Source organism: Drosophila suzukii, chromosome 3 (genome assembly GCF_043229965.1).
Source record: "Drosophila suzukii chromosome 3, CBGP_Dsuzu_IsoJpt1.0, whole genome shotgun sequence".
Lineage (NCBI taxonomy): Eukaryota > Metazoa > Arthropoda > Insecta > Diptera > Drosophilidae > Drosophila > Drosophila suzukii.
Window position 1 is genome coordinate 78,882,784 of NC_092082.1, and position 27,400 is coordinate 78,910,183.

General features: G+C 43.5%; 9 protein-coding genes across 13 annotated transcripts; 2 read left to right on the plus strand and 7 right to left on the minus strand.

Annotated features, from left to right (window-relative positions):
- Positions 1 to 78: 78 nt before the first annotated feature.
- Positions 79 to 4,662, minus strand: pic (DNA damage-binding protein pic). The gene is made up of 7 exons (XM_017086042.4): positions 4,458 to 4,662; positions 3,891 to 4,302; positions 2,727 to 3,651; positions 2,315 to 2,666; positions 1,065 to 2,259; positions 544 to 940; positions 79 to 481 (listed from the first exon to the last, which is right to left on the minus strand). The coding sequence occupies exons 1-7, from the start codon at positions 4,516 to 4,518 to the stop codon at positions 401 to 403; spliced, it is 3,423 nt and encodes a 1,140-aa protein (XP_016941531.1). The 5' UTR covers positions 4,519 to 4,662; the 3' UTR covers positions 79 to 400.
- Positions 4,663 to 6,053: 1,391 nt separating this feature from the next.
- Positions 6,054 to 8,113, plus strand: LOC108018476 (methanethiol oxidase). Of its 2 annotated transcripts, none has more exons than XM_017086032.4 (6): positions 6,054 to 6,170; positions 6,282 to 6,445; positions 6,540 to 7,009; positions 7,088 to 7,580; positions 7,637 to 7,762; positions 7,825 to 8,113. In XM_017086032.4, exons 1-6 carry the CDS (start codon positions 6,158 to 6,160, stop codon positions 8,017 to 8,019), a joined length of 1,461 nt encoding a protein of 486 aa, XP_016941521.3. In that variant the 5' UTR covers positions 6,054 to 6,157; the 3' UTR covers positions 8,020 to 8,113. The 2 variants fall into 2 exon arrangements, with proteins under 2 accessions (XP_016941521.3, XP_065721408.2); XM_065865336.2 differs by having other exon boundaries at positions 6,143 to 6,191.
- Positions 8,114 to 8,348: 235 nt separating this feature from the next.
- Positions 8,349 to 10,136, minus strand: LOC108018479 (uncharacterized). 2 transcript variants are annotated; one of them, XM_017086034.4, is made up of 5 exons: positions 9,943 to 10,136; positions 9,384 to 9,638; positions 8,997 to 9,329; positions 8,617 to 8,942; positions 8,349 to 8,555 (listed from the first exon to the last, which is right to left on the minus strand). In XM_017086034.4, the coding sequence occupies exons 1-5, from the start codon at positions 10,099 to 10,101 to the stop codon at positions 8,462 to 8,464; spliced, it is 1,167 nt and encodes a 388-aa protein (XP_016941523.4). In that variant the 5' UTR covers positions 10,102 to 10,136; the 3' UTR covers positions 8,349 to 8,461. The 2 variants fall into 2 exon arrangements, with proteins under 2 accessions (XP_016941523.4, XP_016941524.4); XM_017086035.4 differs by having other exon boundaries at positions 9,938 to 10,076.
- Positions 10,137 to 11,942: 1,806 nt separating this feature from the next.
- On the minus strand, positions 11,943 to 14,441 carry Hsc70-2 (Heat shock protein 70 cognate 2). The gene is made up of 2 exons (XM_017086041.4): positions 14,048 to 14,441; positions 11,943 to 13,778 (listed from the first exon to the last, which is right to left on the minus strand). The coding sequence occupies exons 1-2, from the start codon at positions 14,219 to 14,221 to the stop codon at positions 12,048 to 12,050; spliced, it is 1,905 nt and encodes a 634-aa protein (XP_016941530.4). The 5' UTR covers positions 14,222 to 14,441; the 3' UTR covers positions 11,943 to 12,047.
- On the minus strand, positions 14,243 to 15,114 carry LOC108020768 (small lysine-rich protein 1). The gene is made up of 2 exons (XM_017089147.4): positions 14,845 to 15,114; positions 14,243 to 14,789 (listed from the first exon to the last, which is right to left on the minus strand). Exons 1-2 carry the CDS (start codon positions 15,112 to 15,114, stop codon positions 14,721 to 14,723), a joined length of 339 nt encoding a protein of 112 aa, XP_016944636.3. The 3' UTR covers positions 14,243 to 14,720.
- An 89-nt stretch (positions 15,115 to 15,203) lies between these two features.
- LOC108020764 (venom protease) lies at positions 15,204 to 17,447 on the minus strand. Of its 2 annotated transcripts, XM_036818011.3 has the most exons (6): positions 17,182 to 17,427; positions 16,779 to 17,100; positions 16,448 to 16,557; positions 15,680 to 16,097; positions 15,384 to 15,513; positions 15,204 to 15,322 (listed from the first exon to the last, which is right to left on the minus strand). In XM_036818011.3, exons 1-6 carry the CDS (start codon positions 17,319 to 17,321, stop codon positions 15,237 to 15,239), a joined length of 1,206 nt encoding a protein of 401 aa, XP_036673906.2. In that variant the 5' UTR covers positions 17,322 to 17,427; the 3' UTR covers positions 15,204 to 15,236. The 2 variants fall into 2 exon arrangements, with proteins under 2 accessions (XP_036673906.2, XP_036673905.2); XM_036818010.3 differs by having other exon boundaries at positions 16,779 to 17,447.
- Positions 17,448 to 17,687: 240 nt separating this feature from the next.
- LOC108014131 (serine protease snake) lies at positions 17,688 to 21,334 on the minus strand. The gene is made up of 6 exons (XM_036818012.3): positions 20,961 to 21,334; positions 20,732 to 20,904; positions 20,277 to 20,419; positions 19,977 to 20,212; positions 19,765 to 19,922; positions 17,688 to 19,616 (listed from the first exon to the last, which is right to left on the minus strand). The coding sequence occupies exons 1-6, from the start codon at positions 21,289 to 21,291 to the stop codon at positions 19,443 to 19,445; spliced, it is 1,215 nt and encodes a 404-aa protein (XP_036673907.3). The 5' UTR covers positions 21,292 to 21,334; the 3' UTR covers positions 17,688 to 19,442.
- On the plus strand, positions 17,704 to 19,239 carry snk (snake). Of its 2 annotated transcripts, none has more exons than XM_017080152.4 (4): positions 17,704 to 17,837; positions 17,899 to 18,270; positions 18,328 to 18,595; positions 18,654 to 19,239. In XM_017080152.4, exons 1-4 carry the CDS (start codon positions 17,759 to 17,761, stop codon positions 19,237 to 19,239), a joined length of 1,305 nt encoding a protein of 434 aa, XP_016935641.4. In that variant the 5' UTR covers positions 17,704 to 17,758. The 2 variants fall into 2 exon arrangements, with proteins under 2 accessions (XP_016935641.4, XP_065723333.2); XM_065867261.2 differs by having other exon boundaries at positions 18,328 to 18,591; positions 18,654 to 18,795.
- Positions 21,335 to 21,695: 361 nt separating the features above from the next.
- Positions 21,696 to 27,374, minus strand: ry (xanthine dehydrogenase rosy). The gene is made up of 5 exons (XM_036818009.3): positions 27,126 to 27,374; positions 23,499 to 26,099; positions 22,159 to 23,304; positions 21,921 to 22,088; positions 21,696 to 21,855 (listed from the first exon to the last, which is right to left on the minus strand). Exons 1-5 carry the CDS (start codon positions 27,177 to 27,179, stop codon positions 21,805 to 21,807), a joined length of 4,020 nt encoding a protein of 1,339 aa, XP_036673904.3. The 5' UTR covers positions 27,180 to 27,374; the 3' UTR covers positions 21,696 to 21,804.
- Positions 27,375 to 27,400: the final 26 nt, after the last annotated feature.

A 27,400-nucleotide genomic window follows, 5' to 3' on the forward strand; every position in this document is an offset into this window, starting at 1 on the left:
CAATTATTTCATTAAAAAAAATATCGATCATAAAAGTTGAAAGTATTAGAAAAATTTTAAGAATAAGACCACAAACCCTTTAAAAATACCCTTGTTTTTATTTAAAATTTTGGTTTATTAAATTAATGCGGGACTGTGGCGCAACTTTGAAAGAGCGCGCTCGCGACGCACTTAAAACAATTTTTTTTTGCTACACTGTCAATATTTTTTCGAGCAAACACAAACGAGGAACTCGTGAAACATCGTTTTTACGATCGTCGTAGCATCTAGCACGGGGAGCTTCGAATGGGTAGTTACGGGATTAAGCGGGATACATGGTATCGAATTTTCATGTACATTCAAATAATTCGCGTCGAGTTAGTTCCATTTCCAATACTTATATACAAACGACCACAAGTCCTCAATGCATGCGTGTGAGGTCCTCGACTATCTTTATGACATCTTCCACATCCGCGCCCTTTCGTTCGCCATTCAGAGTGAACTGAAAAATAAATTCAAAACTTTAGCAAGAGGTTTCAAATTAAACATAGTAACTAAACTCACCTCCAATCCCTGAACGGCATCACGCATCTTCTCTCGACTCAAGTCCAAAAAGCTTTCGATCAGGTCTCCATCGATGAATCCCTCGCTGGGCTCCACTTTGGTGTTAATTTGGAAATTGCGGTAGTACGTATGCTCGATCTTGCCCACCGACTTTATGATTTTCTTTAGTCGCTCCTCCAGTCCGTGCAGGAAGTCGTAGAAGTCCTGCGGTATCTGGGTCACAATGCCAATGGCTCCGTTGCATGTGCCGTACAGTACACATCCATTGATTGGCGTTGTTCGCTCACCAACGTTCTGCATCACCAGGGATCCGTGGCGGAAAACGTTCACAGTGTCGCCCAAGTGGAAACGGGCCAGCTCCGGCAGCAACTGACGTTCCTCGTCGGTTGTGGCGGCACTAAAGTGATACAAAATGATTTTACGTTGTAAATCAGAGTCACACCTCTCATTATTATCATATTTTTTGTGGAATATGTAAACTAATCAACTTTTTTTTTGACTCAAAAGCCTGTTAAACTTACCTGTCCTTTTGACAGACGAACAGATTTCCATTTGTCTCGGAGCCCAGGAACGTATCATCGTCAAGTATTTCAACAGCTCTCATCCACTTGGGTTCACAATCACGGGCAATCTCAACAAAGATGCCCTCCATCTGCTTGTGCTGCAGCAGCGTGATGGATCGCATCAGATCTCCAACCAGGATAAAGTCACCCTTGGCCTTCAGATATAAGGCGGCAATCATGTTTTGAATGTTGCACTCCATGCGCAGCTCCTTCTCATTGGTCCACTCGTATAGGCGCACAAAACTTCCGATACCGGCAAGAACTTTGCCATTGAACTCAACCAGGGCATAGCAGGTTCCATCCACCTTAGTTTCGGCCACCTGGGTGAGCTTGTTGTCGTGGTAGTGGAAGATGATGATCCTTCCCACCTTTGGCTCCGGTTCTTCTGGAATTACCAATGACGTGGCCACCACGTAGTACGTATTGGGATCATCGCCCAGCTTGGCGGACATCAGCGAGGATATAGTTTCGGGGGACACGAATTGGTGGGCGTGGAGAACCTCGAACGTGTTTTGATCGATGACCAGCAGGTTGTGTACATCGATCTCTTGCCCCACTTCCGCATTGGCAGCCGTGGAATTTCCACCACCCGGTTTGGGCAGGAAATTAGAGCTACACGTTATATTTTGGGCCTGCGTGGAGGCACTGTTCCGCAGTGGTTTAGCTCCACCTCTTCCATGAACATCAATTCGTAGAGTGGACACAGCAAACGTCTGCGATGCCTCCTGGTAGGCAATTCGTCGTGGTCCCTCGCCCAGCGGCACTGTTCGAATATGCAGCTTCTGGATCTCATCGATGGTGCCCAAAATAACAGCGTTCTTGTTGGCCAACGCCAAACTGTCCGGATAGGCCTGCGCATTCAGCGAGCACATGTGGTTAACCTCCTTCAGATTCACATTTGAGAACACCAACTTGTGATTTGAAGAGTAAATCACCGTGGGACGATCGGAGCAGGCAAAGACATTCGTGGTGGATAAGGACCGGAAGGTGCGCAGCGTGGTTGGTTGCGTGCCAAGCGTCACCTTCTTCTTGTCTGTCAATTGCCCAGTGGTCTGGTCCATGATAAAGTAATACATAGAGCCGTCACCCAAAGCACAGAGCAGATAATGGATTCCCTCGAAGGTGGTCATCAGAATAGAGCGGGGAATGATTTCTAAAAAGAAAGGAGATGTGAGCTCGAAATTGCAAGTTATAGCATTAAAGCTTACCACCGCTTAGTTTTTCTGTGTAAATGGTCTTAAGATCCGGCAGCGACAGGATGACAGCAGATATATCTGTCCACAAGCCCACGGCCACCAAATCCGACTTCTTTTGCGTCTCATCCAAGGGAGTGACATCCAGGCAGGCCACCTCATAATCCAAAGTCCTGCGACACTGCTCTCTTAGGCTTCCATTTTCAATAATGATGTAAAATATGTCGCATGCAGAAGCCACCACGATTTGCGTGGTGTTGCAAGATACGACTCCGATGGAACGATCGCCTTGTGGACGCCACTCGGCCACGAGAGCTTTGGTGGCACTACTCACTAAGCGAACACTGTCCGAAGTAACTTGGATTAACTGAAGAAGATAGGAGTTAATATACTTGTGACTTAGTATTAAAAATGCTTAAAGGCTAACCTGATCATAATCCACATTTGAACAAAGGAAAGTCTGCAGATCGCTGGCGAATCCGGGAATCTCGGTTTCTTCAACTTCTTCGCCGGAAAGGGTGAGGATTCTCGTGTGACCCACAAAGGCCAGTACCAGAGTGTTCTCATAAGGACTCTCATCGACTCCCACCTTCAAAGACCACATGCCCTTGATGCCGGGGAGATCAATGCAGGCATGCTCCTGGATGCCAATACCTATGCGAATAATGCGCAGGGATCCATCCTTAAAGCTGCCCGAGCACGTGATGATCTGGCCCTGTCCCTGACGATCCAGATCCACGACAGCAATGTCCAGGATCGGTGCCAGGTTGGTAAAGTTCTCTACAGGCACAACATAAGAGCCATCGATAGCCTCCGAATTGAGGCGCACCAATTGCGAATCGCCGTGACGAGCTCCGATGTAGAGGAACCCATTGTCCAGGTAAGTAATGCACTCTGGTATAGAGATCTCGCCCAGCTGCTCCACCTTGATGTCCTTTACAGTCACTCCCTTGCTCGTCTCCGACGTGCCCAGGAACAACATGTACAGCTGGCCATCCATGTTGCCTAGCAGGTAGCGCAATCCATTGCTACTCACACGGGCGTAGCAGTTGATGGTGCTTTGGCGGAAGGTGAGCGGCGCCACCGCATGGTAGTTGCTTCCGTCGTGATACACGATCGATTCCCGCCCAATTACGATCACTCCACCGATGGGTGACGGCACTGGGATCAGCATGGTGGCCTCGGTTTCTACGTTGTCCTGCTTCCAGGCTATTTTCATGAACTCCTTCTCCCGCAGGTTGATCTCGTGGGACTTTACATGCCTGCCGTCATTGTCCTTGTGGATGACTATGACGGTGGGGTTGAGGCAGCCATGCAGAAACTCCACATCGTACACGTTCAGCTCGTCCATTCTGTAAGGGAGAAATTTGAAAAATTTTAGTGCAATGATAGCGTATGAAACCATCTTATATGAAATCAAATACTATCTTATATGAAAAGTATGGACCTACAGACCTACAAATTTGAAAGAACCATGCACACATGTTGATGAATCATCTTGAATTTTGAAATAAGTTTCTTATGGATTGATGTTTCATTGATAAGAAGCACTTTATAGCGTCGCTTCTCCAAAATTTATATTTAATATTACCGCAAATTGGTGGCCTTCAGCTCGCTGGCCTCCTTATCCATCGGAATGATGGTGAACAGGCCTTGGTACAGGCACATACCGATGACCCTGGCCTTGGGATCGATGGCGGCGATGACGCCTCCCTCGGAGGGAATGCCCACCGAATCGGACACATTGCCGTTGGCCTTGGTGACCACCGTGATGACATCGTTGACCATGCGGGCCTCGAGGATCATAACGTTGTAGCGACGCGTCAGGATGAAGAGCAGATCCTTGTTGCTGTCGGGCGGTCGGAAGTGCCGCATCACGGCAATGGTGCCATTGATGTTGATCTCTTTAAGAGGACGCAGTCCCTCCGGCGTGACCAGATCAATTTCCACCTGGTTGTTCCGGGCAATAATAAGATTGAGATCCGTGGGCGAGGTGAAGTTGCCTGGAGAAGAGATAAAGATAAGATTAATGTGCCGGTGTTTAGCAAACATATGTATATTTTGGCTTGTGTAATCCGGCAACCGGCAAACATGCTTGTTTCTGTTTTCGCCGGGGAGACCACATAGGGACCCCTCTTCCCTCCGCTGCCATACTTACCAGTTAAACAGGCAACAACCGCCGTCGGCTTTTGCGCCGTCACCACGTAGTGATGCGACATGGCTGCACGCTGTCCAGGATCGGGTTATCCTCGATTCAATAGAGCTAACAAGCTTTGGATTAACTAGCCACCACGAGGATTACAATTGCTTTTTCGTTGCGACGCGCTAAAATATTTCCTGCCTGCAGTGTGACCGTTTAATTGCCAATCTGCCGGCGCTAAGAAATATACCAAACTTATTGGAAGCGGTTACGCTGAAAGACCGATAGCTAAATCGATAATTTAACTTGTCGCGGTTCATAGCATGGCTAACCGTTGTGAATTTGGCGGGTTTCTTATCAGCTTTTAACTAACTCCATCATATATAAGGCTATTTTCACAAAAACTTTCGGAGATTTTGGAATAAATACTAGCCTATATACTTGTCTTTTTGCAACACCCTTTGTAAACGACATTTTACCTTTTTTGGATCTAATAATGTATGGGCATGTATAGTTTTCCTCATTAATAGCCTGGTGTGTGCGTTTTGCCACATCCTCTTGCGAGTGAAGATATTCCAAGATTTTTCAAAGCATTTTTGAAATATGACAGATCTTGTTTGTTTAAATCAATACTTCTTTCTTCTTGACTAAATGACGACACAATTCAAATATATAAAGAACTCAATGTTCAAACTTCCCCCCACCAAATTCCACTATCAGCCATAAAGCTCTTAAATAATATTTTGAACTTCTTAGATTCGTAATGAGAGATAACATTTAATCTAAACACATTCACAAGTGTAACTGACCTAACTAGTATTAGTGATAAGAAAGGCGGCGAACCGGTTCTCTTTGGTAATTATTTGAAGAGCTCATAAGGCAATGTACATATATTGTATACACTGGTCGGCTTATGTATTTTGACAAAATAAAAGTTAAGTATACTCATAACTTGAATTTACTTCTTGTAAACTATAGGCATCAATGGAAAGGTAATTTCAATGCCGTTTGAATGATACAATACATTTCTTTACCCATTCAGTACTTATTGAAAAGGACAAATTTGTGTAAATCAACTTTTAAATTTTTTTTTCAAACTTTTTTCCTCGACTTGAAAACTTAAACTTTTTGATGCAAAAAGTTTCTTCAAACAAAAATAATAGTAACTGCAAAAAGAATTTTTCAAAAATCATTTTCCTTATATTTTTTATGATTTTTTGAAGGTGACAATGTCGGAAAAAATTTGTATGAAAAAGAGAAAAATATGGCTCAAATGCCTGTTTTTAAGCATTTTCAAAAATTCATAAAAAATATAAGAAAAATGATTTTTGAAAAATTCTTTTTGCAGTTACTATTGTTTTTGTTTGAAGAAACTTTTTGCATCAAAAAATTTAAGTTTTCAAGACGAAGAAAAAAGTTTTTTAAAAAAATTTAAAAGTTGATTTACACAAATTCGTCCTTTTCAATAAATACTGAATGGGTTAAGAAATGTATTGTATCATTCAAACGGCATTGAAATTACCTTTCCATTGATGCCTATAGTTTACAAGAAGTAAATTCAAGTTATGAGTATACTTAACTTTTATTTTGTCAAAATACATATGCCGACCACTGTATATACAAGATGCCGGCAAGAGAGACCCAGTATAAAGCTTTCGCTCTACATCGGGCGATATTCATTCTGTCGCTGATCTTCGTTCGACAACAACCGCCGAGCCATGTCCAATAAAAGTAAAAACAAAACACATATATGTACTTTGAATTACAAACACATGCCTCGAATCTTTGATAAAGTGAATACAAATCCCGAGCAATTTTGATAATTAAATTGTTTTTATGCAGCCTGTTGCCGAGGACCGGGTTACGCAACCCCGCTGGATGCTATGAGGAGTGGTCCCCGTGAGAAACTGCTCTACACGGTCACCGTTCAGCCCAACCTAGATGAGCCCCACGGCGATTATCTGTCAACAGTCGATGTGGATCCCGAGAGCCCCACCTACTGCCAGGTAAATAAATCAAGTATCACTGTGAGAGCAAGCAATTATAATTAAATTAATCATTTACTTAACTGCTTTTATATTTTTATATTACCTATTTAAGATAGTGCACCGTACATTTACAAATCGGAAAGGTGACGAGCTGCATCACTCTGGCTGGAACGCCTGCTCCAGTTGCTACTATGTCGATGAGAACTCTAAAACCGTTCCAAAAAGAGATAGGCTGGTACTGCCGGCTTTGAATTCAGATTTTGTATATATACTCGATGTGGTTACGGATCCCCGAAAGCCAGAGATTATCAAGACCATCGATGCCGATGTGTTGAAAAGTCACAATGTGACGGGTCCCCACACCACTCACTGCCTGGCCAATGGAAATATTATGATATCCGTAATGGGCGATGCAGAGGGATATGCCAAAGGAGACTTTATCCTCTTTGATTCGGAATTCAATTGTATCGGAACTTGGACCAAGGGAGGAAAGAAGGCACTATGTGGTTACGATTTCTGGTATCAACCTTATTTCGATGTGATGGTTTCTTCGGAGTGGGGAGCCCCCAACAAATGGCGACGGTAAGTGAAAAAATAATAGAAAACATATTATGGGGTACAAAAAGTAACTTAATTATGAAATGTTGTTTCTGGTTTTAGGGGCTGGAAGAATGGTGACCTCGATGACATGACGCAGTACGGCTGCCGTCTAAACTTCTACAAATGGTCTACGCAGACTCTCTATCAAACAATCGATTTGGGTTCGGATGGTATAACGCCTTTGGAGATTCGCTTCCTTCACGATCCTAAACGAGCGGAAGGATTCGTTGGCTGTGCCCTCAATGCCAAGGTGTTCTACTTCAAGAAAAAAGCTGATTCGGATGAGTTTGAGGCCAAAAAGGTGATAGATATTCCCGGAAAACTGGTGGATACCGGCAGTGGAAACGTGGAGGATATGGGGGGCATGATCTCGGACATTATCATATCTCTGGATGACCGATTCCTCTATGTCAACTGCTGGCGACATGGCGATGTTAGACAATATGATATTACTAATCCTGAAAACCCGAAGCTTACCGGACAGCTTTTCCTGGGAGGTGCCATATGCAGTGATTTGCCCAATGTTATAGTTAAGGAAGATAAGGAACTGAAGGTATGTATGGTATTATTATTGACTTATTTAGTTTGAAACATGATTTTCTATTTTAGGAGCGACCACCAGCTCGGTATGTTAAAGGTCGCCGATTAGAAGGAGGTCCACAAATGATGCAGCTGTCTCTTGATGGCAAGCGTTTATATGTCTCTTCGTCATTATATTCCCCCTGGGATAAGCAGGTGAGTACTTTAAAAAAGAATCCTTCTTAAATAGCGAAAATATAATATCTCTTATTTTTTAGTTCTATCCTAAAATGGTATCCCAAGGCGGTCATATTGTGCTGATTGATGTGGATACCGTGAATGGAGGAATATCCCTGAATGAAGACTTCTTGGTTGACTTTGGCAAGGAGCCCTACGGTCCCAGTCTGCCCCATGAAATGCGTTATCCTGGCGGTGACTGCACTTCCGACATTTGGCTGGCTAATGATGCTTAGGACCAATATTAATTGTATCCTTATACAGACTTGAAATTCCAATACATTTTAGCTTAAGCAAAGATTTAATAAAGTCATTCTTTTAAACAACATATTTTAAAATTCGATAAATTTATCTCAATTTTATTATAATTTCCTTGGAGACATCTCCATTTGCAGTCACAAAATAGGAGATATCTCCAGTTTCTCTTGTCACAGATAACGCAACTAATTGAGAGGTTTGGCACATTCAAAACCCGTTTTAGGTGAGATAAAAATTATAAATGCACATCGCTTATAACGTCATTTGGTAAATACCTATATGTTCCAAGCTTAAGTGCCAATTATGATTTGGTTCTGACAAGTTAAGATTTTATTATTTATATAAACACTATCAAATTTCAATGTGTATATTTTAGTAGTAAGTCAATTCTTTTTAGTACAAAAGTTGAGTTTAACATATTTAAAACCAAAAAGAGGTTTTTGGTGACTTATTCGCCGTTTCTATTATGGCGTTTATATCGGGAAGGCTCATCAGATCCAATAATCGCTGGCCACTGTAATGGTTTAAAAAAGGATCTATATTATCAAGGATCTATTGTTTTATCATTTACTTACTTTTTATCGCATGTACTGTCTATGAAACTCCGGGCAACCTCGTTGAGATGGCGTTGGTGATAAAAGAAAATGTGCACCAGGTAAGCCAGACAACAGGGTATCAACAGTCTTGACCAGGGAATCTTTTGCATGCCAGAAAGTATCGGATCTTTTTCAGCTTTAAGCTTGCACACCTGTTGCCAAATCACCTGGATCGCCGTCACAACAGCAAAACACATGAAGGTAAGACGATTTGGTAAGAGGGCAAAGGAAGCACCACTTATAAAAGATGCTAGAGCATTAAGCTGCTTTACATCTAAATTATTAAACGGAAGTAATTGTACCAGCTGAAAAAAGATGCAAGCTATTAACATTTCAAGTTAAATATATATTATAATCACCTTAAATAATCCTATATAGCCTGTCAAGAAACTGGTCATCTTTGGTCGCATGAGCTTCAGGTTCCTCTTCATTATGGGATTTATAAGATCTAAGACAATCCCAATGCCCAAGTAAGATCTTAATTCCCTTAGACCCTGAATCATTCGCTTGAAGATGGTGTCTTCCTTGTGATCCTCGGCCAAGGAAGTCGGTCGGATAAACCAGAAACCGGAATACTTTCGGGTCTGCTGATAGTGCAAGACCACCACAGAGGATATCATAAAGATGAGGGTCTGAGCCAAGGGAGAATGTACCAGTCCGGCGTCAAAATACCTCAGCAAGCTTTCTATGGCCTGTAATTGATTTACATTTGGTTTTGGTTCTATAAGAAATATTCATTTACTTACCGCAGGTGTTATTCCAGTCACAAAGAAGTGAAGAACCTGGGGAGGCATCAACCAACTGAGTTGGGAGGCAGTCCAGCAGGGCAGATATGGTATGAATATAAACACAAATCGACCATTGAAACGCCTGCTTACGCACATTAAGTAAAAGGTAATGGCATTTATAAAGGCGGCGAAACTGAAGGATTGCAAATAGTTTTTCAACACAGAAAGTACGAATGTTTTAGACAGACGTCGCCAATTCATGAGCAAGGGTAGCTGCAATTAAATAAAGTTTATATTTTCATACAGGGATTATACTTTGGACACGGTTTTAGTATGTTACTTTTGCGTTAAGTTAGATTGCATCTCAGTATCACGTTATAGTTAACTGACTAAAATGTTCTAGTTAAATTTAACTTTGAATCATTAAATAACATACTCCGTAAACTAACATCACATTGAGAAATCTATCCTGTCTTCGTTAACAATTTAACTGTATTTCTTTGTCAGATAACAAACTAGAATGACATTGAGAAAACAAATCCTCAACTATAATATTAAAATCGATCTACTACCAGACCAGCAACAAGGGTGAATAGTACTTCGCACTGGAGACATGATTGCGGAACAGATTCCAAAAGAAAGCTTCTGTGCAACTCTGACCCGGTAGACTATGTAGAATGGCGCAGTGCAACCGATTTAGGGGCGACTCCAGAAGTTTGCTCGGTGCTACGGCCATTTCGCGACAAAATTCCGTGGAAGACTGATCGGTAATACCCAAAAACCAAAGCAAACTCAAAGCTTGCCAACGGGGGATCAAGGGGTTAATATGCAAAGCATTGGAAACGTATATTTAATATTAAGCATACGAACTTAATCGATTCATTGCAGTCGAGCTATCCGCCTACTGATGTTTGCACTGCTGTTGGAAAATAGAAAACCATATATTTTAAGTACACGGAAAATTGATTGGACTAACTAGTGCTGTGATGCTGTTCACGATAAAGCCAGTCAGTCTACTTAATTTAAGATATACATTTTACATCTTTAAAAAAAAATACGACTCCCAAAGTGGACGAAATATAGAGCAATGTGTATCGATTAAGATCAGAGAATAAGAAAAAATGTGATGTTTTCGAGATTAAATTTTATTTGATACCAGCACTCAACAACGAGGTATGACATTCCTCATTCATTTTTGTTATGGCAGCCAAAAAACTGAATTTTTATGGCGAAAAAAAGGTTAAAATTTTTGTCAAAAATCAAAATTCAGATTTTTGTCAAAAATTCGACATTTTTTTCCGTTTTTTCCATCGTAGTTCAGCCAAATCAAGGCGTACAGCTAAAAGACCGACTGTTTTAAACAGCTTGCTAAATGTGCTAACGATCCTCATCACTTTTTGGAAAATTTTTTTTTTGACCAATTTTCTCAATTTTTGTAGGGGTTACATCACTTTTTTTCGAAAAATGGCAAAAATTAAAAATTTTCAAGTTGAAATGCCAATCGATTGGAAATTAAACAACGAGCTCAACGAGGTATGACATTCCTCATTCTGACTTATATTTTTGTTATGGCAGCCAAAAAACTGAATTTTTATGGCGTAAAAAGCGTTAAAAATTTTGTCAAAAATACAAAATTTAGATTTTTGTCAAAAATGCGACATTTTTTTTTGGTTTTTCCATCGTAGTTCAGCCAAATCAAGGCGTACAGCAAAAAGACCGACTGTTTTGAACAGCTTGCAAAATATGCTAACAATCCTCATCACTTTTTGGAAAATTTATTTTTTGACCTTCCTCACTTTTTTTCGAAATATGGCAAAAATGAAACATTTTCAGGTTAGAATGCCAATCGATTGAAAATTAAACAACGAGCTCAACCAGGTATGACATTCCTCATTCTGACTTATATTTTTGTTATGGCAGCCAAAAAACTGAAATTTTTATGGCGAAAAAAGGGTTACATTTTTTGTCAAAAATACAAAATTCCGATTTTTGTCAAAAATTCGACATTTTTTTCCGGTTTTTCCATCGTAGTTCAGCCAAATCAAGGCGTACAGCTAAAAGACCGACTGTTTTGAACAGCTTGCTAAATATGCTAACGATCCTCATCACTTTTTGGAAAATTTATTTTTTGACCAATTTCCTCAATTTTTGTAGGGGTTGCATCACTTTTTTTCGAAAAATGGCAAAAATTAAAAATTTTCAGGTTGAAATGCCAATCGATTGAAAATTAAACAACGAGCTCAACCAGGTATGACATTCCTCATTCTGACTTATATTTTTGTTATGGCAGCCAAAAAACTGAAATTTTATGGCGAAAAAATGGTTAACATTTTTGTCAAAAATACAAAATTCAGATTTTTGTCAAATATTCGACATTTTTTAAGGCACCTTACACCATCCTCAGTTATAGAAAGAATTTTCAAAAGTTCAGTTGAATTTAATTATTGGGAATACATACCAGATTAGAAAGTTCTGAACACAGAATTATGAGATGTGTTTTTTAAAGATGTCCCTAGAATTTTAAAGAATGTATTTAGCATATATTTTAAATAATTATCTTTCATAACTCCGAAAACATAATGAAAAAGTGACCCATAACACGACAAGGGCACTTAAATTTATTTTTACGAAAATAGGTATTCAATAATACATTTCCAATAGCTGAACAAGTTAGCACAGGAACTAGTCCACCTCCTCCACGGTGGGATGAGCACCATTTCCAGCAGACGACGACTGTTTGCCCTTGGGTCCGGCATGGAGTTTCGACATAATGGGACTGCAGATGCGCTGGCAGTCCTGGAGATGGTGCTCAAACTCCTCCTTTTCAGCCAGAGAGTTCTTGTCAAGCCAGGTTGCCTCAGAGTTGCACTTCTCGCGCACCTTGGAGCGATCCGACTCGGAGAGGACACCAGATGGGGCCTCATCGACGGCCTGGCGACAGCTGTAGATATATCCCTCGAGATTGTTTCGGGACTGAACCCGTTCCCTCTGACGATCGTCCTCCACCTTGTACTTCTCCGCCTCCGAGAGCATGCGATCAATCTCCGCTTTAGAAAGCCTTCCCTTATCGTTGGTGATGGTGATCTTCTCGGTCTTACCGGTACTATTATCCTTGGCATTCACATTCAGGATGCCATCGGCATTTAAATCGAAAGCCACCTCGATTTGGGGCACTCCTCGAGGAGCCGGTGGAATCCCAGTGAGGTTAAAGGTCCCCAAAAGGTTATTATCCTTGGTCATGGCCCGCTCTCCCTCGTAAACCTGAATGGTCACCGCATTTTGTTTATCACTGTAGGTGGTGAAGGTCTGCTGCTGCTTGCAGGGAATCCTAGCATTTCGTTCAACCAACTTGGTCATCACACCGCCAGCGGTTTCGATGCCCAGCGAGAGGGGAGCCACGTCCACCAGAAGAAGATCCTGGATCTGGGAGCTGCCCACGCCGGTGAGAATGGCTGCCTGAACGGCGGCTCCATAGGCCACAGCCTCATCGGGATTAATGGACAGATTCAGCTGCTTGCCACCGAACAGATCCTGCAGCAGTTTCTGGATTTTTGGGATGCGCGTGGAACCACCGACCAGGACCACATCGTGGATGGCCTTCTTGTCCATCTTGGCATCGCTGAGGGCCCGCTCCACGGGCTGCATGGTGGAGCGGAAGAGATCCATGTTGAGCTCTTCGAAACGGGCCCTGGATATCTTCGAGTAGAAGTCGATGCCCTCGTGCAGGGCATCAATCTCCAAAGATGCCTCCGTGCTGGAGGACAAAGTTCTCTTCGCCCTCTCACAAGCCGTTCTCAGACGTCGCAAAGCCCTGGCATTTCCCTTAATATCCGACTTGTGCTTCCTCTTAAACTCCTCAGCAAAATGGTTGACCAGCCGGTTATCAAAATCCTCACCACCCAAGTGAGTGTCTCCAGCCGTGGATTTCACCTCGAAGAGGGAGCCCTCATCAATGGTCAGAATGGAGACATCGAAGGTGCCGCCACCCAGGTCGAAAATTAAAACATTGCGCTCCCCCTTGAGGTTCTTATCCAATCCGTAGGCCAAGGCAGCCGCAGTGGGTTCATTGATGATCCTCAGCACATTCAGTCCCGCAATGGAACCCGCATCCTTGGTTGCCTGACGCTGGCTATCGTTAAAATAAGCTGGCACTGTGATCACGGCGTCCTTCACCTTGCCACCCAAGTAAACCTCAGCGATTTCGCGCATCTTGGTCAGAACCATCGAACTGACCTCCTCGGGAGCGAATCGTTTGCGTTCACCTTTGAACTCCACCTCGATCTTGGGCTTGCCGCCCTCGTTGATCACCTTGAAGGGCCAGAGCTTCAGGTCCTCCTGGATCTTTTTGTCGTCAAATTTGCGACCGATCAGACGCTTGGCATCGAACACCGTGTTCTTAGCATTCATGGCGACCTGGAAAAATTATACATTTTGATGAGCAAAATATATTCTTTTGCTCCTGCATAAAATAATGACAAAATAATTTTTAAATTAGATAGTTTTCAGAGCTTTTGGCTATATAAGTCGGCCCTGCCCAATTTTTCGCATCTCGCATTTATTTTTGTATACCATTCCAATTAAATCACTCGCATCACATCACTACGGACGGCTATTCGCACCTGGCCATAAATGTGCTCTACAATCGACGTATTTGGACAATCATAATGGGGACCCTGACTCACCTGGTTCTTGGCCGCATCGCCAATAAGGCGCTCCGTATCGTTGAATGCCACATATGAGGGCGTGGTACGATTTCCCTGGTCATTGGCTATGATCTCTACCTTGCTGTTCTGCCAAACTCCCACGCAGGAATAGGTGGTCCCCAAATCAATTCCTATAGCCGGTATCTTAACCATTATTTACAGGTATGTTTCTCCGCTTCTTAAATCACCACTCCTTTAGATGCTGCAGCTGGTAATGCTGATTTTAGACTGAAAAAACGCGATTGTTGCTCCTATTTATATGGTGCAGGCTTCGCACATTCTATGAAACGAATACAATTTTGCTTTCCTATATTTTTCACACGCCGAATTCGAAAAATGTGTTCGTACTTTGGAGATTGTGACGTTTGTTCTAGAAATGTTTGCCACTGACGTTTAACTTTGGGCAGGCTGCGTTTATTGGAATTTTTTGTTTTTGATCGATGATGTCTTGTTTTGGTTTCATAAAAACAAATATGAACACGTATGCACTCATTTATGCAGGCCAAGGGGGAACCACATTGAACTTTTACTTTCAATATCAGCTTAAATATTTCTTAAATAAATATGATTTAATTTAAAGTATTTATTACAGAGAACAATTAATTTGTAAAGGGATACTTTACTATAGTTAATTTCTTTTATATTATCTCTCTTAGCGCTTTCCCTTCTTTTTCTTCTTTTGCCCATCTGGCCAGGCAAATCCTCTTGATTTAAGAACGTCCTAAAATATTAACCTAGTTAATAATTGTTAATTAAATGTATACGAAATTACTCACCTGCACATTGTGGCACACATAGTATGCATTTTCCATGGCAGCATCATTGAAAATATCACAGCCAATGGACTTTCCCACGCCCCCTTTCTTTTTACCGCCTTCTTTCTTCTTTTTCTCCTCACCCTCGCCACTTCCGGCATTACTGGATGTAGAATCCTTGCTATTTCTTTTCTTCTTGCTTTTTCCGACCATTTTCAAAATATTTCTATTAGAAGAATAGATTATTGACCAAATAAATAATTTTTGTATTTCGCGGCACCTAGCAACCATGTGAAAATAACAAAAACAATTTAAAGCCCAGTTACTAACCTTTGTAAAGACTCTTTACTAGGGAGCTTAAAATAAAAAAAATTATATCATTTCTGATTGCACATTTTTATTACTGACTATATTTATTGATTAGTAAACTCGCTATAGTAAGTGGGCCACACTATAGATGCTATCCAGTCGATATAGGAAGAAACGCGCGTGTAAACCCCTGAAAGATTAATAAATTTATATATTAATTTAAAAATATTTTGCTCTTCAAACTTAATTACCGGGGAATTCACTTCGACAATAGGCTCCATAAGATGTAATTCCCACGAGGTAGTAACGATAGTGCCTGCGATTTCTGTGCCGGCGTTTTTGTCGCTCCAAGTTCAATTGAAGTGGACCTCCGGAATCGCCCTGTAAAAGGTTTCAAAGATGAGTTATAATGATGAAAATTTTGTATTCTGAAAACGATTGTAATGTATACAAAGATTGGTATTAAATAATAAATATCTTAATAGATATATTATAATTGGTCTTTTAAAAGCTTAATTCTTAACCCATTTATATTACAAACACTCACCTGACAGGTATCCCTATTTTTCTCATAGTCATGGGCACAAATCTGACTCGTGAGTATTCCCTGGGGAGCACTTTCATCGGCGGGCAGACTAGTATTGCACTGGTCAATTGGCACCACCGATAGATCGAGTTCCGTGAGAATGTTGGTCTGCGGCTGAGCGAATCCTGTCGATCCGTATCCCATGGTGTGCAGCTTGCCGTAAGGTATATCATTTTTAGGCCACAACCGGGCAGGCTTTACAAACCAGGTGTACTCCACCGGTCGGTTTAACTCGATAAGTCCGATATCATGGTAGTTAAGAGTCGAGTTGTACAGCGGGTGCAGATAAATTTTCTTAACTCGTCGTCTTTGGGGGGCCACGTCGTTCTCCCATTCCTTAAGCTTAATGTCTCCGATTTTTACCACATCGGGAGCGGTTCTGTAGGAAAGTAATTAAGTTACTTACCTATTATGTTAAATATTCTTTAAAAAAGAAGAATGGAATCAATTGCTCTCCTTTTAATGTTTTCTTTTGAAACTAAATTTTTTAACATATTCCAAATTTTTCTATTGCTTAAATTTTTTAGTATTGATATAAAAAAAATGTACTTTGATTAAAAATATCTTTTTTTCTTCCTTATCTTTATAACAAAGAAAATTCACATTCTCCTTAGAAGAAAGGCATAATTCTTGTTAGGATAGAATAGTGTAGAGGGTTAATCTCTGAGGTAAAAACACTCAAATGACCCAAGAGAACTCACCAAGTTCCGAGCAAACTGGAAAGCTTACCCGTGAGTGGTCAGGCAATGAGCGGCGGTGAGCACAAAGTTCTCACTGATGAGGCTGCCTCCGCACTTGTAGTCGATCTCCTGGTTCTCATTCCGGAATCCCAGAGCGGCCTGAGATCGAGATCGGAGAAGAGAGGATTAGCTGGACCCAATAACTGTTATCATATGGTTTAGGGCTTCGATTTGCAAGTCTGCGATCGGTTTTTAGTCGTATTTGTGTTGTGGCCGGCGGTACTTTGGCGTTTCCCCCATTCCGGTTTCGTGCGATTTTTATTGTATTTATTTTTGGTTTGTGTTGATTTTTGATTTTTGTTTGGATTGCAAATACTTACCATATGTGGATACTGTCCAGGCGCTACAATGGATCGCCCATTGAAATCATCATGCAAATCCTCAGTCTCCGCGGTCTTGTTGAAGTTCTCCTCGTCCACCTTACGCTCCGTGTTTAGGAAGATGTTGTGAAAGTTCATATGATGATTGGGCGGCGGGCGACGGGGATGCCATCGTCTGGGGCCATTTTCCCCGTGACGTGGTGGCGGGCGTGGTGGCGGACCTCCAGGGCAACCGGGTGGCGGTCCCGGAGGAGGTGGACCCGGTGGTGGAGGTCCCGGTGGTGGCCGTCCACAGGGCGGAGGAGGTGGTGGCGGTGGGGGTCTATAATATCCGTAGTTGTTAAAGTAACCCGGCGACCACTGACCGTTGTAACCGTAGCTATTGTAGTTGTTGAAGTCCCACCTGGTTGGATCCGGCTCTGGATTGGGATTTCGATTCGGATCCATATATTGATTAGGAAATTCCCCCTGTCCCTTCACTCGAAATCCGCCAGACAGCACACAAATTGCTATATAAACACAAAGTCGCTTCAAATCCGCCATCTGTATAGGTCTTGTTCGATTGACCGATTTAACCCGACTGGGATCTTCCAATCCACAATACGCGAAAAGAAACACAACAGCGCAGGCAAACAGTTTTATTGAAATTCAGCCGAATTTATAATTGAGCGCCCGCATTAATTAATAAAAATACATTAAACAAAAAAGCACACAGACAGACAAGGGTTTGTTTTGGACACAGTGGTGGAAGAAAAATTGAATTGCACATTTCAGCTATAAGATCAACAACCAATAAAAAGTTCAAACTGTTTAGATCAATATATAGAATTAAGGGTAGACAACAGGCTTCTGAAAATTGGATTCAATTTTCTTGATATTTTCTTATTAAATTAAACCTTTCCTTTAAAAGTACATTTATTGCAGCTCTTTAAAACTTGTGCTAAGAGGGTAATAATGAAACCTCAAAAATTCCCAATAGAATGATAATACTTTGGTCCCTAATCATACATCTTCAATTGACGTGCCTGCATGTGCTCCTGCAAACTCGGCGAATTGAGGGTAAGTGATAGATACTTTATATATTATTGAATTCCGCACACCCCTATATCATTTTCAACAGCTCTCGATGCCCTTGAAATAATCAATTACCAGACCACCAAATACACAATCCCCGAAGTTTGGGAAGATCAATCAACTGCTGAAGATGAAGATGCCCTGGAAACTGAAGAGGAAGAGAGTTATCTGAAGTTCGGCGACGATGGGGAGGTAAGGACCGCGGTTTCCGAAGGACTTCCCGAGGGTGCCTTCTGCCGCCGGAGCTTCGATGGCCGAAGTGGCTACTGCATCCTGGCCTATCAGTGCCTCCACGTCATCCGGGAATATCGGGTGCATGGGACCCGCATTGACATTTGCACCCATCGGAACAATGTCCCGGTCATTTGTTGTCCTTTGGCGGATAAGCATGTCCTGGCCCAGCGTATCAGTGCCACTAGTGAGTACATTTTTAGGGGTTAAATCTATAGATTTAAAATGGAATAATCCTTCGCAGAATGCCAGGAATACAATGCTGCCACTAGGAGACTCCAATTGGCCGATACCGGACGCACTTTCTCCGGGAAGCAGTGCGTGCCCAGCGTTCCTTTGATAGTGGGTGGAACCCCCACCCGACATGGACTTTTTGCACACATGGCGGCTTTGGGATGGACGCAGGGCAGTGGCAGTGGCTCCAAGGATGTGGACATTAAGTGGGGCTGTGGCGGTGCCCTGGTTAGCGAGCTGTATGTCCTGACCGCCGCCCATTGTGCCACCTCGGGTAGGTAAGTTGCAGGATCCTTTAAGGCGGAACTAAATCAATGTCTATCTTCGATCCCTCAGCAAGCCACCGGACATGGTTAGATTGGGTGCCCGCCAGTTGAACGAGACCAGCTCTGCCCAGCAGGACATCAAGATCCTGATCATTGTGCTGCATCCCAAGTACAGATCATCGGCCTATTACCATGACATTGCACTGCTCAAGTTGACACGGAGGGCCAGACTGTCGGAGCAAGTGCGTCCCGCCTGCCTCTGGCAACTGCCGGAGCTCCAGATACCCACCGTTGTGGCAGCCGGCTGGGGACGCACAGAGTTCCTGGGCGCCAAGTCGAATGTCCTGCGTCAGGTGGACCTGGACGTGATTCCGCAGATGAGCTGCAAGCAAATCTACCGCAAGGAGCGCCGTCTGCCCAGGGGCATCATTGAGGGTCAGTTTTGTGCGGGATATTTACCCGGCGGCAAGGACACCTGTCAGGGTGACTCTGGTGGACCACTCCATGCCGTCCTGCCGGAATACAACTGCGTGGCCTTCGTGGTGGGCATCACCTCCTTTGGCAAATTCTGCGCCGCTCCCAATGCCCCTGGGGTTTACACCAGGCTGTACAGCTACTTGGATTGGATCGAGAGGATTGCCTTCAAGCAGCGTTGATACCATAATTTAACTTATTAAATATACTTTCTGTAACTTTAAAAATATTATTTATTTTACACATATTTTATAAGATTGATTAAAAATACATCATGTAAGATATTATAAGCGGCAAGAATTTAATAGTTTCTATAAAAAAAATAATCGGAAATACTTTTTATAATTTAGAAAAAGTTTAATTGGAACCCAAATGAATTTCTGACTCATGGCCACACCTGTTGTTCTATCCACTGAATGTAGTGGACTATTCTCACGTAAACCCCGGGCTCTCCAGTGGCACAGGCTCCTCCAAAGGAAGTTATTCCCACCACATAGGGAATACGATGGTGCTGATGCCGCATATGCTGATGGAGCAATAGAGGTCCTCCAGAATCTCCCTAAAGCAGAAATGTAAGTTAATACCCAAAATTTCCATCAAAATTGTAAAAAAAAAGTTTTACTATGGTACATGTATTGACGGTATCAGTAAACAGTTCATTATTATATCATTTTAACCCCTTCTTAAAAATTTTCGTATTGACTCACCTGACAAGTGTCCATATTACCGGAGTAATCCCCGGCGCATAGTTGTCCTGATCCCAAGCCATTAACTAATTTGTCATCGTTTTGCAAATATCTCTGGCATTGTTGAACGTTCAAGTGGTGGAGCATTATTTGCAGCAGATCATTGGAGTGTGGGCCAGCTGTTAAATATTTGATAATAATAAATTATTTATTTAGTACTTTACAATACTAACCGAACTTGGTTTGTCCATAGCCCAGGGCAGTCAGCGGACTCTCGGGCAGGGACTCCTGGTTCCACAGACAGGCCACTGGCTTGTTGGATCTCCTGGCCAACTTGATTACCGCCAAGTCGTTGACCAAAGTTTCCTCGTCGAAGTGTGGGTGTTTTATAATCTGCTTGATTTCAATCAGCTGCCCGCGACCGCTGTTCAACTCAACGCCGCCAATCAACGCCACCGACGGGGGTTCCCTGTTCGTTTTGATGAAGCAAACCCATTAGCATTTCGAGTATTTGCTGTATTTTCGTTGCTCACCCGCCGACGTTGGCACAGTGGGCTGCCGTTATGGCGAACCGTGGCGCAACCATGACGCAGCCACAGTTGAACATGTATCTCCGCTTGCTGGAGCCGTGCGAATGGATCCATCTATTCCTGCGGGATGGCCAACCGAGGGCACACTGTAAGACAATAAAATGAAATTAGGGGGCTATTCAAATAAATTAAAAGTATTGATCTTAATGTTTTTCATTTGTCTAGGATATTTTAAGATACATTTCAAAACACATTAATTGAACGGTTCTAAAAAAACTTTATTTTTAGCTGGAAACTGGGATATCATTTTCCCTTTCTCTTTGGATTCTCTTTCTATTATTCGAAATGTGGAATTCTTAGTCAAAATATAAAAACTTCTTTTTTATCAATGGGGTTTCTACCATTCTTTTAAAATATAAATTAAGTAGTTATATTCCCTTATATTTTTATTGTCTTACCATATAAGGATGCTCGTTTTCCAGGGTGAGTCTCCCACCAGCCAGGAAATTATCACTCTGATTGCGCTTTTGGATAATGGGCTCAACTGGATCCACTTGTTCTTTATTAGGATTGGAATTTCGACGACGTCGGCGGCGCTTATGATGACTTCTTGGATAGGCACTCGAACAGGCTTTATAAAGATATAGTTCTAGACTCCTGGATACGAAATATATGTTATACACACACCTTCTTCACTCTTTGATACCCTGAGTGCCGGAATCACGTATCCGCCATGGGGACAACATACCAGTTGATGGGGCGACGACGAGGGGCAAAGTAAGGGCGTTACTCGGGGCACTGATTTGATGGCACTGATGCAATCCTCGTACCTCACACATCTTCCAACCAAAGGACGATCGTGGGCCTGGCAATTACCGAAGTTATCAATCGAAACCACTGTATTCCAAGGCGCACTCTGTGCATAACCATTGTAATAATAGTTCTGTGGACTGGCCGAAACAAATGACGATGCTAAAATGAACACGAACTTAAAAAGCAAACAATTTAGCGCCCTCATCTCTGATGTCTACGCTCCGCGGCATACGATCGCCGAATGAGATGCTCACAAAAATCTCATCTCAAATAACCTGAGACCCACTCAGAAACATCTGCTATTTGCGCTCATATTTTCGGGTGGTACGCCGGCAATCGGAAATTAACAGCTCTATCAAGAGGTACTTCAAAGACATTTTTTTTCGTCATGCATGATATGTTAGTAAGATCATATTCATGATGCTAATGCTTAAAATAACTAGGGACTAAAAGCCTTTGAAGTACACCATTCTCAAAAGAATCATGAGTTCACAAAAAGTACATTGATACCATATGATGACCAATTAGGTGACCAGAACCATGAAAGCATTTAGTTTGTTTAAAATTTTTTTTCTTAACATTTAGGTTTGATAATAATTAAACATAAGGTTAAGTTTAAATCAAGCGTTATATTTATATTATTTATTTTAAAACATTTTTTTGACTTAAATATGTACAAAACCAAATTTACAGTTAAAAGCGATTATGAAAAGAATTTCTAAGGCACAATGTTCCAAGGAGTGAAAGTTCCTGCCTCGGGTAAATCAAGCTGAAAAGATAAAAACATCAATTAATTGATCTCTACATTTGTATCTTGTCTAGGGAAACACCTACCAAGTTGGTGAATTTATCCTGACAGGCGATGCGAATGCGAGCCGAGGTGGATGGCGCCTCCAGAGGGAAATCTCCACTCAGCCCCTGATCCTCGCGAGCAGCTGCAATGGCTTCCTTGATGGCAAAGAACGCTGATGATCCTATGAAGAGCGGGGGTTCCCCTACCGCCTGTTAAAAAATACAAGAAATAAGATATATATATCTCGTGGTAATATTCTTCACGGGCTTAATATCTTACCTTGGAGGAGTAGACAGCGCGTGGATTGGGTGCACCAGTCAACAGACTGACATTGAACTCTCCAGGAATGTCCGCAAATCCCGGCAGCTTATACATGCCTGGACCCCTGGAGTATAGCATGCCCTGTGGAGAATACATAAGCTCCTCCAGGGTAAAAAGTCCATAGCCCTGCATGAAGGCGCCCTCGATCTGACCAATGTCTATGGCCGGATTCAGACTGGAACCGATATCCATGACGATGTCCGTGCTGAGCACCTGATGGTCGCCAGTCAGGCAGTCTATCTCCACCACACTGACACCCACGCCATTGGTGTAGTAGCTATAGGTCCGGGCATTGGGATTCGTCTCGGGATGATAGCCGATTCCCGGCATGGCGTAGAAGCCAGTGGCCGAGAGACTGACTCGATCGAAGTACGCCTTGTTAATCCACTCCTTCCAGGTGCCCCCGGGCAGTGCCTCCTTGATGGGCGCCAGTCGCTTGTTGAGCTTCTCGCAGGCATCCAGCACGGCCATTCCATTAAGATCGGATCCCACACTCGCCGCCGTAGGAGAGGTATTCGGTACCTTATCCGTGGCCGTCTCCGAGATGTGAATCAGTTCCGGAGGAATACCCAAAGCCCTGGCGGCGCACTGAATCATCTTGGTATTCAGACCTTGCCCAATCTCTACTCCTCCATGGGACAATAGGACTGATCCATCTCCGTAGATGTTGATCAGGGATCCAGCTTGGTTTAAATGCATGACACCAAAGGCAATTCCATATTTCGTGGGCACCACCGCCATTCCACGCTTCCTCCACCGATTCTCCCGATTAAATCGAGCGATCTCCAAACGCTTCTCCTCGTACCTTGACTGCTTCAAGCAATCGTCCAGACATCGCTCGATGGGAAAGTGCTCCAGCTGCTGATGGTAGTGTGTATAGTCCCCTGTTTTGTAGAAATTCAAGCGCATCACGTCCACCACATCGCGACCCACTATTCGGGCCACATCCCGGATGATGTGTTCTCCGGCGTACATGCCTTGAGGACCTCCGAAGCCACGGAAGGCCGTGTTCGAAGGCAGGTTCGTCTTGCACACCCATCCACCCACTCGCACGTTGGGAATACGGTAACAGTTCTCAAAGTGGTACATCGCGCGCTCCAGAACCTGTAAAGATAGATATATTAGGTGCACAGATGGGTATTGAAAAACAGTCTTTTGTGATCTTGCCAACAAAAATAAGCAAGTCACTTTAAAAACAGCTGTTTCTTACAAATTACTTTAAATCTATTTATAATATTAATAATTATATTTAATATATTTTGTTTTAATATTGTTATGGGTATTGAAGTATCACTTACCGAAAAGGACAGATCCATGGACCATCCAGCGTTGTTGTAGCACTCGATGTCACAGGCAGTAATTAGACCCTCCTTGGTGAAGCCCACCTTGTATTTGAAGAGGAAGGGGTGGCGGGTGCCGGTGATGAGCATGTCCTCATCCCGATCCAACATGCAGCGCACAGGACGACCCATCCGGTAGGCGGCCAAGGCCACGGGAAGGGCTACGCAAATGCCCCGCGACTCCTTGCCACCGAAACCACCGCCCAAACGCTTGGCTCGACAAACGACGCGGTGGGCAGGAAGTGTGGTGACATGGGCCACCAGTTTCTGCACCTCCGAGGGATGCTGGGTAGAGCAGAAGAGCTCCAGCTCGTCGCTATCGCGAGGAACTGCCAATGCCGCATGGGTCTCCAGATAGAAGTGCTCCTGTCCACCCATCCTGCAGGTGCCCTCGTAAGTGTGATCCGCCTGGGCAAAGGCCTCCTCCACATTGCCCTTGGTCACGAATCGAGGGTAGTCCGGGAAGTAGGACTTGTGCTCGATGGCCTGTTCGATGGTCACAATAACCGGGCTCAGCTCCTGGTACTCCACTTTCACCAGCCTCGAGGCTCTTTGGGCCAAAGCCTTGTTGTCCGCAGCTATGGCGCCAATAATCTGACCATAGCAATGAACTTCGCCGGCGGCAAAGACGTGCTCATCATGGAAAACGGGACCCACTTCGTTCTCATGCTCGGTTAGATCCTTGTAGGAAAAAAATTGATGAACTCCGTCGAGGGCCAGCGCTTCACTGGCATCCAGTTTGATGATCTTGGCACGTGGCTTTGTGCTCAGGACAAAGGCCAAGTAGACCTCTCCATCCATGCGAGGTATATCATCTGTGTAGATCGCCTCTCCAGTGGCCTGTTTTAAGGCAGCTGCATGGACTTGTGGTCTTCCTATGGGATCGCAGGTGGGTTGATCACTGCAGACGCGTTCGAACAGCTGGGCACTTTTCAGAACTGGCGTATGAAAGGTCTCCGCTCCACTTCGCTCCTCAGGTGGCAGGGCATCGGAGGATATAATACCGGACTTGCTCAACTTCAGAGTGATGGCCAGGTAGGCCTTGAAGAACAGGCTCACCACCAAAGCTCGACGATAGGCGATCATGCCACCAGGAGCAGAGGCAGCCAAGGGCAACTCGGTGCACAAACTCTCTGCCACTCGCTCCACTAATTGGTGATTCCACTCCTGACCAGCCATCAGTTGGGATGTTTTGGGAGCCAGGACGGTGGTGGGAGCCATTCCACCAAAGGCCATAGAAATCTCCTCAACTATATTGGATTTCTCCTGGAAGCGAACACTCACCGCGGCATTTACAATGGCTATATCATCATCTCTTCTCCTGGCCTGCTTGAAAGCAACGATATACTGATCCGGAGTGGTCCTCCTGAAGTGAATTCCCAGCAGAACCTCATGGCCTTCAATGACATTCCTTCGGTAGCCGGTGAAAAATCCAGTTCCCATGTGGACTGTCCTTCTGTGAATCTTGCCATCCACAAAACTGGCTACGTCCAGTTGGGCTCCAGCTGCCGAGAGTACGGGATTCATATCGGAAATGGGACTGCCTGTCATGATGTTGCCGCCCAGGCAGGCGACATTACGGATCTGCTTTCCGGCAAAGTAGTGGAGCATGTCCACGGTGCATTGGAACAATCTGGATTCCGATTCCGGCAACTCTTCGATTCTCTGCCGGAGCAGAGCATCGATCTCCATCAAACTAACCGCGGCACCGAAGTAGATGCCATTCTGGGACTCCCTGATCTCCAGCAGATCCTTCACCTGGGTGGGATTGATGAGGTGCGGGTACAGGAAGTGCTTGAACTTGACCTCCACGCCCACTTCCGTGTTGCCAACGACCAGCTTGGCAGCCGGATGTTGAGCTTTCAGTTGGAGGAGCTCCTGCAGATTGGTGGGACGATACCAGGTCACCCGCTCCGAACTGAAGATCAAGCTCTGCGAATCGAAGGCGTCACTTAATTGAAGTTCCGGTGGGAAAATGGGTTCCTGGGTGGTATCCAGAGGCTGGAACTCACTGCGCTCAAAGAGCTTGTCATCGGTATCGGGATCTGGACCACATCCTTTCCCATTCACCTTGCAGCACTTCTCACCCATGCCGCAGGTAAACTCCTTGGTGAAGGTCTTGTAGCCCTCGAGAATGGGTCGATAGCCGGTGCAGCGGCAGAGGTTTCCCTGGAAGGCAACCTCCAAGTCCCTCATAGAAGGTTGCTCTGCGTTCCGGAGGAGAGCGTACATGGACATAACGATGCCGGGAGTACAAAATCCACATTGGGATCCGTGCGCCTTGGCCAGACGCTCCTGCACCGGATGCAAACGAGTCTTGGTGCTCCCAATGCCCTCCACCGTGGTCACTGCACACCCGTGCATGGCACAAACCGGAGTCAGACAGGCGTTGACCGCCAGGTGACGGATTTTATTGGCTCGCCGGTCCAGGCGGGAGACCATCACGGTGCAGGCGCCACATCCGCCCTCCGCACATCCCAACTTGGTGCCACACAGCCGCAGCTTTTCCCGCAAGTATGTGAGGAGCGTGCATTCCGGATCCGGACTCACTTCGGTTACCTGGAATGTATACAAAAATTGATTGTTTAAATAACATTTTCCTTTAAACGGCATTCCGTTGAACATGACCCATCTATCTAATCTTTGTTTAAGACACCTTAGCTATTTTTTATTTGTTGTGTTGCTTCTATCTAAGATAATGTCGTATTTTATTTGATCATTACAACGTAAAAAATAAAATATTTTTCTTTTTTCTTTATTCTTTATTCTACGAAAGCAATGATAAAGAAATAATAAGCCAGACGAAAAAAGTCCATATCAAAACTCTTTTTTTTTTAATCTTAATATTCTGAAACAATTCTAAATATTTCTTCAGAACTGTCCTTTCTAAACATATCTCCAAAAACGATTTTAACAGAAAATTAGATTTTAATTTAAGTACTTTCTGTTAAAATTTTCAAAAAACCTGTGAGTTTTTTTAAACTATGAATTTTAGTTAATAATCTGCCAGCCCTGAGTTAATAAAGCCCACTATCTATCACTATCAAATGCCGGCCCCACGAGCAACAGGTTATTTATTGGCATACCACTTGTGCCCAAGCTGTGGGCGTAAATCTAAGAACTTTAATTGCACTTTTCCAACACCAGTTGCTAAATATGGCCGGTTTTATCTAGATAATCCAACTGGGTTTACTTTATTGTGTGCCACAATGTAAACATTGTAGAGCCAGGCGGAATTTTTGGATTAGAAGGCCTGGCTATTACGCAGACCCACATTCCCATTCCGTGTGAAACTGCTCCCATTCGATGCACGATCTTGATAAGGTGATAAGGGGCCTCCAGCAAACAACGATGCTCTACATAGGGGTCAATTGTTATCAGGCACTGTATGCTCAATAAATACTATATATTTGCTACGTATTCGACGCAATCAAGTGAGCAAGAAGTCAAATTCCATGATGTGCCAGTTAAACGCAATTAAGGCAATAAAACAATAGAGAAAATCGATATGGGGATAACACAGTTCTGCAGTCTAAATTTAATCGATACCAAAAGCACGCAACGGATACAAGTATCTTAAAGTACCTTTTTTCCATTCACAAAAAACACCAAAATCGAGTTCGTTTTACTGCCCGACATCGTTGTATCTGTTGTATCTCTCAGTACCAATGCCTATATAAGTGCGAGCCTGCAATTACGTTTCGTTTACATATATGGACGGTTCGTTCTTTGAATGCAAAACGAAAACAAGTTTTTTAAATTAGAGAACCGAGAACCTCATGCGCTCGTCGATTAAAAAACACAACCGCCTCGCGCCGTTAACGAAAACGTAATGAATGTGCCAACGACCGAGCAATCCA